The following is a 12,746-nucleotide window of genomic DNA, read 5'->3' on the forward strand; positions in this document are numbered from 1 at the left end:
TTTAGGTATTTAAATAAAAGTATGTAAACAACCAATTTCTACATTTTCGGGTAGTTATAACATGTATTGGTTAACCAACCAAATACAAAATCGCCTCGATCAGTCACTGAACTACTAACTTTAACCTACATTATTTGATCACGTAATGTTTTCATCTATCCTCAACTGGTTTAAGGAGCCATTTGAGGGTCGATTATGTTTAATTTTATTTAAATACCTAAAAATAAAGAGTAGGTATACTAAGTTTGTTTTGCTTCATTTTCAAATAAATATTCCATTCCATTTACTAACGGCAATATAATATAAAAATAGTAGAGAAAATACTTAGAGTTTTTCCTTAATCAATGGTGTAGAAAAGAGTTCGATTGCTCTAACAACGATAAAATAACTTCCAATCAAGTGAATACCTACAACGTTTTCGTTGAGTATAAAAAGCACGTGTATGAGAATCTGTTAGCTGCGGAAAAGTCTTCATTTCAAGTCGATTATCGAGCTTCATTCCTGGTACTTTTCTCTGGGTAAAAACTAGCAATGGCACAAAGGTTTTTAAATACGAATAATACATTTAGTTGCCCTTCGTCTCTCGTTTTACTTTAGGTAAACTTACTGTGCAATTCTGTTGTTCTATAAACTCGCACCGTAAACGGTTCTATAAACTCGTAAATAATTCACCAATTATAGTACCTATTTTATATTCTATAATGCGACCTAGTGTAAGTACAATCTAAAATAATACGACCCATTGTATCCTTCGAATTAACGCGATATTCATTTCAGTATCGACCTTTTACGATGTCAAAAGAGGCTAACGATAAGCACATAAACCAACGGCGACTCAAAATGTGGCCTAAAATTTAAATAATTGTGTGTAAACACGTCCAGAATGCCTGTAACGTTAGAGCCTCAAAGGAAAACATGTTTCTAACATTAATTAAAGGACGGGCACCCGCATCTTCAATATTCTTGTGACCGCGCCACTGCAGTATGTTAATGTAACTTGTCGACGTTATTACTACTCGGAATACGTAATTTTGGGAATTGAGCCTTGATATGTAACCTACTAGGTTTGAAATCCGAAAATGGAGCGTAGGAAGCTGAAACCTTGAAAGTTCTAAGTAGCGTGTAAAAGCGTAGGTTTATGGAATGGAATGGAAAGCTTATGCTACAAACGCTCTGAAGCTGAAAGCTTCGGCAAATCTAATGCTGTGCATTGTACGATTGAGTGAGCTACGACTGCACATGACAACTAGTAATGTATGGACACATGTGTGGTGCAGGCAGGCATACCCCAAAGCTCTGACAAAAGTAGGTTTGACTGACTAGTTAACCCTTAAACTTTAAGGGTGCCTTTAAGGGTTAAAGGTACCGTATAACTTTAACCCAAAAGAGGATAACAATGGCTCGCATAAAAACTAGATAAGTATACCTACATAGAAGGGTCTGTTAAAAAATTAAAAATATATAAACGTGGATAGCTAAGACCAACCAGATAACAATATGTCATAAAGTGTAGTTTAATAGAAATGGGAAATAATATAAACAAACTAATTTGCCTTCATTACTTCATCATCTTGCATTAGTTAAGGAAAAGCCAAAGCATGATATTATCAACAGTAAAGTTTATATTATTTAGATTAATTTATAGTTAAAATATATGTTCATTATTAATATTTCAGTGAAAACAACCTTCCTAGAGATTTTAGTTTATGTGTTAAATGCTAAGAAAAGCTGACATATTTATTGTTTACATCATTTGTTATTTCTATTGAACTCCACTTTAATTTCAATGTTATAATAAAACCAGCACCGAATTAATCCTAATGGCCAAAGTTAGCCTCCAGGCGTAAGCTTAGGTTACTCGACTTTAAGGTAGTTGCTAAGCGGGCCAGGTGTTCAAAATGATCTTGACACTACTTTACTGTTAAGAGAATAAGAACGTGTCAAGGTAATTTTGATCACCTCGCCTGCTTAGCTACTTCTGCTGCTAACTGTACTTGATTACTTGCTTGTATTGTGCTGCTCGATTCGTAGCACATTACAAGTAAAAATGAAGGTACCAGGGGCCCCATTTCTGGAACGATATTAGTCTAATATTATTTGTGTGGGTTACCATGACAACACACTAATAATATTAGACTAATATCGTTCGAGAAATGGGCCCCACGTATATGTGGTGACCCCTTTGTAAACGCTTCATAATGTATCTGTGTAGCAGTGGCGGCGCATCCATAAAAGCTGATTCCCACCGGCTTGCCTGTTTTTGGACGTTTGAGCAGAGATGTAAAGGAAATATGTAAACCAAATTAGCCCCGGCTTGCCTATGGATGTGTCTGACGCGCCGCCACTGCTGTGTAGTCTGTGGAAGCAACTGACCAGGTTTCTCAGCTTCGTCTTGAGGTGCGGCGATCTCCGGCGCCTCCTCGATAGTGCTCGTCTCGTCAGGAAACTGCACGTGTTTCTTCACCGCCGAACGGCTGGGCTTGGACAGCACCGAGGCTGAAACAACGCCTGCTGTCACTCAAAGTAGAAAGATGCATCGATGCCATAATTCACACTCGTACTTATTTATTCTGGGGATTTTTTTATTGGATAACTGCTACAAGATTTTACCTTGCACAACTAATAAGTTCTTGATAAAAAATCATGTTTGATACAAGCTTTTATTGCTGACTGTTTCTTTCCACAGACAACTAATTGGTTGCATGAATTCATTGAGTCAATCTATAATAACAACTCCAAATAAAATTAGGTTGGGTTATTTTGTTACAGAGTTCCTATGGTCACCTCCTGTTTCCATCATCAGATCAGCTCGATGATACCATGTATTGTCATCAGCATAGGCGTACCCAGCATTTTTAAAGGGTGGGGCAGAAGTATGGTTACGTGCCTTAATTGTTCCTAAAAATTTTTAGCTTCTCGTCAGACCACAGACCACCAGACCCGACCAGGGTGGGGCAAGTTGCCCCTCTTGCCCCACCGTGCGTACGCCTATGGTCATCAGACTTATGTACCTACGTATATACATTTTCAGCTTCATCGAAAACCGGGAAGTGGATCAAATTTAACTTGAATGTTTTGACCCGTACAAACATAGCTAATTATATACATATAGGAGATACGAGCATTGCAAGTTAAATAAAAGCTTGTAAAAAGTCTTAACGATACCTATAAAAACTTCATTCACCCACAACTTACATGTGTGTGTATAGCTATAGGTTCGTGTATGTAAGTATATATCCATTGTATAAAATGGACGTTAATTCTAATAATGTGACTGTGAGGCAAAATCAGGCTCAAAATAGAAACAAATTGTGCTCTTCAGTACAAACCACTAGGGCTATTTTCAGATAAGAAAAAGTATTTTCTATTCTAAAATCTTTTGTATCCGTCCAAGAACATGCATTATGTACAAAAACACAAAATACCAAAGTATTTTTTCTGCGGATATATACTTAAAAAGATCAGATTTTCTAATGGTACCTATATACATATACCTATCTACTATATTTTCCCGTGCTCTTAATGTTGAACATGCATCTTCAATCACACCCATCCATTTTCATTTCAATACGTTATATTAGCGCGTTTTCAATCAAGAGTAGTATTCAGAAACATTGAATCAAATGAACTCGTATTTACTTATGCTCAATAAGCCCACAGGCTTCAGATACATTAAACCGTGCGCTCACATTACAAGCATGGAATTTGATATCTTTGCGTTAAATAATTTAGATAAAAGCAAAACCATTATCAAAAAACAAAAATAATATTGTACCTACTTGATAAGAACAGTTGAGTAAAATGAACGAATAGACCTTCGTATTTTAATAAAAGTTTACAAAGGTGCTACCGTTAATATTGCAAGTTAGGATAGGACTAAGTTATTACACTTTATTAAGTAATAGTCGGTCTTGATATAATGATAGGATATTTATAAGACTGGACTAGAGTAATGAAAATTTATAGGTAATTAGGTACATTCGCTCGAGTGAATCTACATTCTTACATGACACGGTACAACAAAAGATATAACGGATCCACTAAACTACTTATAACTTAATCATGTTTGTGTTGTGAAATGCCGCTTCTTGTGATGATATTGATTATTAATAAAACCTATCCTATGTCCATTAAACTATACTTGGTTATTTAGCATTAGAAAGAACTCCACAGAGGTAAGCGTGCAATTTTTATCATGCTCTTTAATTATAATAATGGATCAGTAATGGATGGCCAATACTTATAATTTACTATTAAATTTTACCGCAAAATGTGCCCGACAGATAGACAAAGTAGATAGACGCATTTATAATATTAGTAGGCATTGTTTTCCTTAACTTCTTAATGTCGCCCCTCAATCATTTTATTAGCGGAAAAGTCAACAGAAGTCGAAAATAATTTATTGTATCTGTAGAATAATATATTCCTAGTCTAAATATATATCAAGAGAATGATTAGAGGATTTTCAAATAAAATATTTACTCAAAGTTTTCTTGTTTGAATAAATGTATACCGTGGTGGTTTAGAACTCCAGGCGAAGACTGAATAAATAAAACTTGCGAGGCAATTAGAGCAGAGACAAATAGTCCTCGGCTATTAGTTTTCTTTAAGCTCGGGCATTGTTCTGCTCAAATTTTGCTCTACGTGAGCATAATTAGTAGTATAGAGTGCCTTCCCGAGATCCCCTAAAAATATGTATCTAAATTTTTACTTTTAAATTAAGTAGCGGCTCACAAAATACACCGAAGTTCCAAATTTAATTAAAAGGTATCTTAATAGTTTTCGAGTAATATGGCTATGATTTACGGACTACGGACTACGGACAGATAGATGGATAGGGATTCCGATAAGTAAATCTCGGGCATAATTTCGTTGTGCTTGGCAGATGTAAAATACTTAACCCTTAATTTGGCAGAAAATAAAAAACTTGATTTTAACTTTAATATGCACATTTATTTATTATTATGCCTTTAAATATGTCCTAAAAAATGTTTAAAAATTATTTCACTGTAAGATTTCCTGAAAATGGAATGTACAGTATTTTTAACAAAAACGTACGTTCGTCAAACTTAGTGTGTTAAATATACTTAACAAATTTCAAAAAAGGGTATAAAATCAAAGACAATAAAAACATTTTTTTGGCATTTAATCGAAGCAAAATACCAATGTTTAGTATGAGTTCATATATTTGCTACGAAACGCAAGTACAGTAATATAGGGTTAACGATTTTCGAAATGACATTGATTGAGTTTAATATAATGCCAGTGTTACAACAACGCTACTTATATAGGTACTTGCAGCATTTAAATATTTTGAATGAAAAAAAAAAAATACACAATACCACCTGCATGAAGTATATTTGAATTGAATTGAATAAAAAAAAATGAAAATTAACCATTTCATTTAGTTTCCTTAAATGTAATAGCCATAGGCCAAATTGAACGGAGTTTTATAAAAAAACGTGTATTGATATTAAGTAGCGTTCGCTTTGTTGCATACTAAGCTATAAATGTATAACGAATCAAACTATAGCATTCAATCTCTTCTATTATGGCAAAATATAAAGGTAGGCAGTGAAATTTGTCAAATAATTAAAACTGTAACATAACGTTTTGTTAAAAATGCTTAACAGATTGTTTAATTTCTAATACACTGTATATAATGTTTTGTCAAAAATACTTAACAGTTCTGTATGCTTGCTTATTACACGTAAATAACTTGATTTGACGAATAAGTGTGATATGTAGAGTATACGTAATACTATAATTAAATATAATAATAGTATATGCGGTAAAATTTCGCGTAATAGAATCGAAAAAAATAAACAAATACCTGGATAGAACGCAGTGTTGACTTTCTACTCGCTATGTTGATTCACTACTAACATATAACATTGTTGCCAGTAAGATTTAATTTTTTTCTTTATTCTTTATAATATAAATGATACATAGAAATTAATAAATTCGAGTTTACGTAAAAAATAACATGCCTACATTTTTTCAAAGTAAGTGTTAAGTATACTTGACTGTGTCAAATTAAGGGTTAATAACATAAATTTATGTTATTATTATTTATACATCATATCATATCATCATCACACAAAAATTCAGGTGCGCTCACAGCCTACGCAGGTTCATGGTCGTTTCTAAATCCGCCTACAGTCTTCATCCTTTTTTCACATTCCTGTGATAGAATAGAAGAATGCTTTGTGTCGGACATAGATGAAATCGTAGGGAATAGGTACAACACAACACTTTTATTTTGCGAGCCGTAGCAAAAAGGTTAGGACGAAGCTAGGTAAAAAGAGCTAACCTGAAATAAGGAGCACCGACCGTGTTTTTTTTGCTACCATTGAAGGACTTAAACAATAACGGCAGTTACGTAATACAAGTACAGTGGAACCTGGATAATTGCAATCTCAAGGGACCGGCCAGTTTTTGTCAATTAACCAGGTTTTTCATTTAAGCAGGTCGTGTCAATTAACGAGGTTCAAAAAATCGTTGTGTCAATTATAGAGGTTTTCATTAATAGAGGTTGCGTTCTGACAAATTTCTTTTATGGAGGTGCAAATAACCATTTAAAGTAGATTTACATTGATTTACATGCTTACGTTCTGGGTTTCTGGTCTATATATGGCTCTCTCTATACTTGCATTTTTACACTACATTAATTACCACTTTATTTTCTTATCATTTGGGTTTAAAATTTTCCCTTGAATTGGAAAAGAAAGTTTTATTAGAATGTAAAAAGCATACTTTGTTTTTTATTGATCAAAACTATTTCACCTACTACAGGCTGTTTATAGATACCCAATAAATAAATTGAATTCTGGATGGAGATATAAATAAAATGATCATAGCTATTAAAATATTGTTTCTGCTGTCTACAACTACATTATTTCAATTACAGAGGTAATAAGTAAGACTCGTTTCAATAATAGAGGTAAAAACAAGAGCAAAAATAACGGTTTTTTTTCACAGTGTCAATTATAGAGGTCTTAAGTTGCGATGTGGTCAATTACAGAGGCAAAATTACGAAAAGCACAAAAATCTAGATTGCAATTATAGAGGTTCCAAAATTTCAATTATAGAGGCCTTTTGGTCTCAAGGGACCGGGACCGGACTTTTGGTTGCAATTATTGAGGTTTTCCATTTATCCAGGTGCCAATTAACCAGGTTTCACTGTAGGTAGTTACGGTTGTAAATTGATGGCGTAACGTGAACCATTTCATTCCTTCGTTCCTCTAGGTATATAATTATTTGTGTCTCTGTTGACTGATTATGCAAGAGCGATAGAGAGACATGATGAAATTCCGATTTTCGCGGTCGGCCCTCTGGTTCCTTGTAGAATCTAAATGTAAAAATATGCTTGAACTTACTTATAGCCTTTGTGGGGGCTTCTGAGAATTCTTCTGGGTCGTGTCGACTCGGCATCGGCCGGCTCCCGCGCGCTGCAATAAGTTCAACTATATTGTACTATTTTATATATATATATATATATATATTTTACCTAATTAAAAACTAAACTTAAACACAAATATAAAATAAGTATAATAAAAGGTGCCTACTGAACCCCACCACGGGCTGCCCCCGACGCAAAGGTGCCCATCACGCCCGTTTAATTAGTTTCATGTTTAGATTATGTATTATTTTAATAAGGAAAATATATAATGTGTATATAAATGTAATAAAGTACATACTCCCTTTTGTACCTATATGCACAAAGATATATTCCCAAATCTACACAATCAATTGATGGATTCTGAATAGCTGCTGAAATTGTGAGAGTGGATGCTATACTATGCGATCCAATTTACCAGGTGCATTGAATACACTTTTTGCGTTAACAGTTTAAAAATTGTTAGGATAACTAAACTATCTATGCTTCAGTAGAAGTTTTACAGTACACATGGCCCTTTAAATTGATGACATAGGCACGTATTGTCCTTAATCCCGCCCTAGGGTGGTAAAGTACCACCACACGTACTGTAATTTATATGGTAGTATTAAGTAAACATTGCACGCCCACGGCGGGACAAAGTTATTGTCAAAAATTTTATTTTTACACTTTTTGTCAATAAAGTACTTAAAAATATTTGTCGGAGCGTGACTCCAGGAGTACTGGGGCCAAATTCGACACGTACAACTGTCAGATTTCGCATCCACATCAAATCAACAGTTGATTTTATTGCATACTGAGTGTTGATTCCATCAACGGTGGATAATATCATTTGGTACAACCAAAACCATCCAAAACTCAACTCTACTAAGGGTGGTTCGGTTTGGTTTGCTTGTCACTCTAACTGTGGATTGTTAATGTCAAATTTTGACATTGTACGTATTCGAGAACTTATGATTTTTCCCACATCAACGGGAGATCAACACGATACGTCAAACGTCGCTTGTCGAATAGGGGTCCTGAGATATATGTACCTAGTAGGCACTAGTATGGTTAACAAGTCCGAAAGTTTATTTCATGCACTGGTAGCATACTGGTATAGCTGTGAAGTAATACATTGAGGTACTACGCCCACCCGCCATCCTGTACAAGTGTACACACCCATGCAGGGGGCCGATTTCTGAATTTCGACCGCTCTATTTCGTCACTCGAAAATCGGTGGAAAACGGTGAAATGCTAATTTTTGAAATACGAGCGATAGAAATTTGGAATCTATTGGTATTGACCACTCGATTTCAATTCTATTAGTAGAATTTAAATGCCTAGTAGTGGAGATATTATTTAACGAAATACACGAAATCGAGTGGTCGAATTTCAAAAATCGGCCCCCTGGTGCCCTCCGTCATATTTATATTTGAAATGTTACCAATAGATTTGGGAGCTTCAGAGAACTCGTCCGGGTCGCACCGGCTCGGCATGGGGCGGCCGGCGGAGCGCCGCCGCCCGCCGGAGCTGGTCGTGGTGGTGTGCTGAGCTGTGGCGGTGTATTGCACTGACGCTAGTTGCTGCAACAACAAGTTAACTAAATATCTACAGTGCATAGGTATTCCCTAATTGAGATTCATTTTTGAGGTTGTTTTCTGAAGCACTGAATACTTATTTACGATACAAGTGCGTAAAAGAGAAAATTCGAAACGAGTGGCGATAAATTAAAACACGACCGAAGGGAGTGTTTTAATTCGACACGAGTTGCGAATTATCTATTCGCACGTGTATCGTACAACGTTTTACAGTACATATGGCCCTTTAAACTTTTGACATCGCACGAAAAGTGCTATTTTACGCACTAGTGCGGAAAAATAGGACCATATGTACTGTAATAGTACATTTCGATGCTAGTTCGGAAGGTATGTCATTACTTCACGAGTACCGAGATATCTTGCCACGAGCCGCAGGCGAGTGGCAAGACTCGGGACGAGTGAAGAATGACATTTCCGCACGTGTATCGAACGACGTTTTTTAATACAGTTGCGAAAAAATAAGAAAAACATTGTTAATCGTACACTAAACAAAAGTGGTAACAGTGACAGCTCGGTTAGACGTCGTCTTTAAGTATATTATATCTATGGGCGTTTGACAGCTATTCCGTTCCATTCAGTCAACTTATTAAGAACGGAATTTTCAATATTGATTATTAAAAATTAAACGTGTTATAATGATGAAGAGGTAAGTAATTAAATATGAAATATGTAATATTTTTCGTATTCTTACATTAACGGTAGGTTTTTATGCTGATTACGACGTTTAAAGGAAACTAATATTAACACTCATCAATAAGTAGTCGTGAATTGGAACAAGTATAAATTTAAAAAAATTGGAAAAGTAAAAAGCACTAGTTCGAGATAACCAACTTTCCGCACGCTAAACAGCTACGTAAAGTAGCACTTTTTGAGCAACTGTATTAAAAAATACGTTTTAGCTGGTTTCTTCCAAACCAAACACTGAAGTTACGTGGACGTTAACATAATTTTAGAATATCAGCCGATATTAATAAGGTGAATTTAATGAAATAAATTTTGCAACAATTAGTCAAAACGATGTAGTTTTCACAAACCACTTTAAGAAAACTAGTTTTGATTGAAAATTTCGAAATTAAAACCAGTTATCATCAAGAAAACGTTCCGGAAAACTAGTTTTGACTTGTGAAAACGCGTTATCACCATAACGCAACTGAAAATTAGCTTTAACTAAGAATAACTTGTTTTCACTCAAAACAGGTTATTGCCTATAAATATGGTTTTGGCCGAAGTAGGTACAGCAATCTCGTTTTCTGTAACATCAACCCGAGCTTTAGTATTTATTATTAAATTAAATCAAGGATACCCTGGGAATGAACACAAAATATATTTCAATGGTTATGGCAAGCCTACTACACTTTAATAGGAAGCTTGTTAAAAGAGTACATCGCCATAATCACTTAACGCGACCCGACCGTATAATATACCTACCCTTTTAACAATCGGCAGTTAGCGAGCCATCGGTGTCAGCAGGCATTTTTTGTTTCCGAATTTTCAATCCTCTTATAGCGTAAACGTGAACAGATCCGCATAATTTTCGACACAACTGACAATAAATCTTACTACTGAAGCTTTAGAAATGAAAATCGGTTGCGACGGTTCAATTATTTTCCTACCGTGACTCAGGGAGCCCTGTTGGTTTCGGTCGTATTAAAATTCAGGAGCGCTACTAGAATAAGGCACTAAGTCCTTTTGTATAGCTGATATACTTGATCATTTTACCTGGGGGCGCGGAATTGTGAAATTCGCTTGATTCTTGCTGCGTAACGGAACCTTTCACGCCTGTTTGCCCTATATCAAAATTACGACCCCATTTTTAGAGCTAAAACACGAATATTGATGTTTGGTGGTGAATTCTTATAGTTAATATTATTTAAGTAGTGATGTCAAGCTGAGAAATAGAAAATGAACACATACCAATATAATCAGACATTTGTTACAAGTTTTGCGTACAAAACTTGTAAAAGACGACGGAAATACTCACACAATGCCCAGCTACCTATTGTACTTGCGATTGCCGAGTTCACTGTATGTACTTGCGGTGTAACACAGGGGCCTTATTCGACATGCCACTTTTGACGTCGCATGTTGAACTTCCGTTGAATCGAATCATTACTTGTCAAAATTTTACATTAGCAATCCAGAGTTAGGTGACAACTAAACTAAACCAAACCATTATAAACCTTAAAGTTATAATAAAACAAAGTTGTTTTTTTGTTAAATTATTGGTTGTACCAAATGAACTATCCGCACTTGATGAACTTCAACTGTTGAATTGAAGTTGACGCGAAATTCGACAGTTGTAGGTACATGTCGAATAAGGCCCCAGGCCCCTATTTCACCAACGTGACAGGTGCGACAATTCGACAAGTCTCATTGTTGCTGACGTCACAGGCATCCATGGGCTACGGTTATCGCTTACCACCGGGCGGCCGTATTCCTGTTTGTCACCATCATTGCATTATTTAAAAAAACTTTATTATTTCGGCAAACAGGTATTTCTCTTGTGATGTTTATGATGATAATGATGACAATTGTCACAAGATTTCAAAGAACTTTCGGTAATTCTTGACAGCAAATGAGTTCTGTGTCGGAATTTCGTGACAATTGTCGTATTTCTTGTGACAATTGTCATTAGCTTCGCAAAATAAATACTTATTTACTGGCGATATAGTGGAGTTTTTTTTTAATTAACATGTTGGTGGCAAACAACCACACCGCCCGTCTGATGGTAAGCGGTTACCGTAGCCTATGGAGGCCTGTGATGTCAGTAACAGTGATGTCGACAAATGCGACATTTGTCACGTTGGTGAAATAGGGCCCAGGTCAGTCTCCTGTGGACTACATAGTTTAATTAAGTCTTTAAGGTTATGCTATGAAAAAACCTAAAGCTCGTGCTTTAATAAAAAAAGTTTGTGTTATAGTTGCTATGACTACAAAATGTACTATCACTATTACAATTAACCCTTTAGGCCCACTTGCACCATTCCACCAACCCGGGGTTAACCGGTTAAACCTGGAGTTACCTTGGTTACCAGTACAATTTGACATTAAGTTAATTGTTTAACCGCTTAGCCACGGGTTAGTGGAATGGTGCAAGTGGCCCTTATACTATCTATTTTCTTTGGTTATAGTTATGAAAATCTTATGAATCGATTACAATATATTCGCTGATCGCTGGTTCAAAATCTAATCAATATATCTTATGAAGTAATAAACTAAATATAACTATTCATAATTAAATGATTCTGAATAGTTAAAAGTAGTTTTGTTTCATTATATTAACTGAAGTGTTTGAGTCTATTTACGTTATTTATAGAATATGCGGCCCTCGTACTTATTATCACTGGTTTAGCCCTGGATATATTCTATATAATAAACACAAATAAAAACCTAATAGGTAATAATATTCTGTGGCGGCATACCATTTATGAGCTAACACTCGGCATGCAGGGCTCGAAGAATAGAGAACTACTTGGGGCCCGATTCAGATTTTGAATTAGACATCACCAAGATACGATAACGATATGTTTAAAATCTAACCTGTCAAATTTGACATTTGCGCGATTCTGGAAATACTCTTGTACGATTTACACAGGATATGACTTAGAGATCTAATTCACATCTAATAGATATCTTATTCTATCTAACGTAAAAGTGACATTGGTTGCCTGAATTGCGCTGCAAAAGAGAACTAGTTGATATCTAAACTATAACGTATCTAGAATAGATCTAGTACGTGTCGTCTCTTGTGAATATCTTGAAGTTCG

General features: G+C 35.4%; 1 protein-coding gene and 1 long non-coding RNA gene across 2 annotated transcripts in view; both read right to left on the reverse strand.

Moving 5' to 3' along the window:
- Positions 1 to 12,746, reverse strand: part of LOC134678332 (uncharacterized) — a 381,674-nt gene that overhangs the window by 116,793 nt on the left and 252,135 nt on the right. The window lies entirely within an intron of this gene.
- The window catches only part of LOC134678322 (uncharacterized), a 113,082-nt gene that overhangs the window by 13,339 nt on the left and 86,997 nt on the right, over positions 1 to 12,746 (reverse strand). The window contains exons 8-10 of the mRNA XM_063536850.1: positions 8,826 to 8,964; positions 7,380 to 7,451; positions 2,374 to 2,496 (exon numbers count right to left, since the gene is read on the reverse strand). Of these exons, the coding sequence (XP_063392920.1) occupies positions 2,374 to 2,496; positions 7,380 to 7,451; positions 8,826 to 8,964 (334 nt within the window). The remainder of the gene's footprint in view (positions 1 to 2,373; positions 2,497 to 7,379; positions 7,452 to 8,825; positions 8,965 to 12,746) is intronic.

Source organism: Cydia fagiglandana, chromosome Z (assembly GCF_963556715.1).
Source record: "Cydia fagiglandana chromosome Z, ilCydFagi1.1, whole genome shotgun sequence".
Taxonomy (NCBI): Eukaryota; Metazoa; Arthropoda; class Insecta; order Lepidoptera; family Tortricidae; genus Cydia; species Cydia fagiglandana.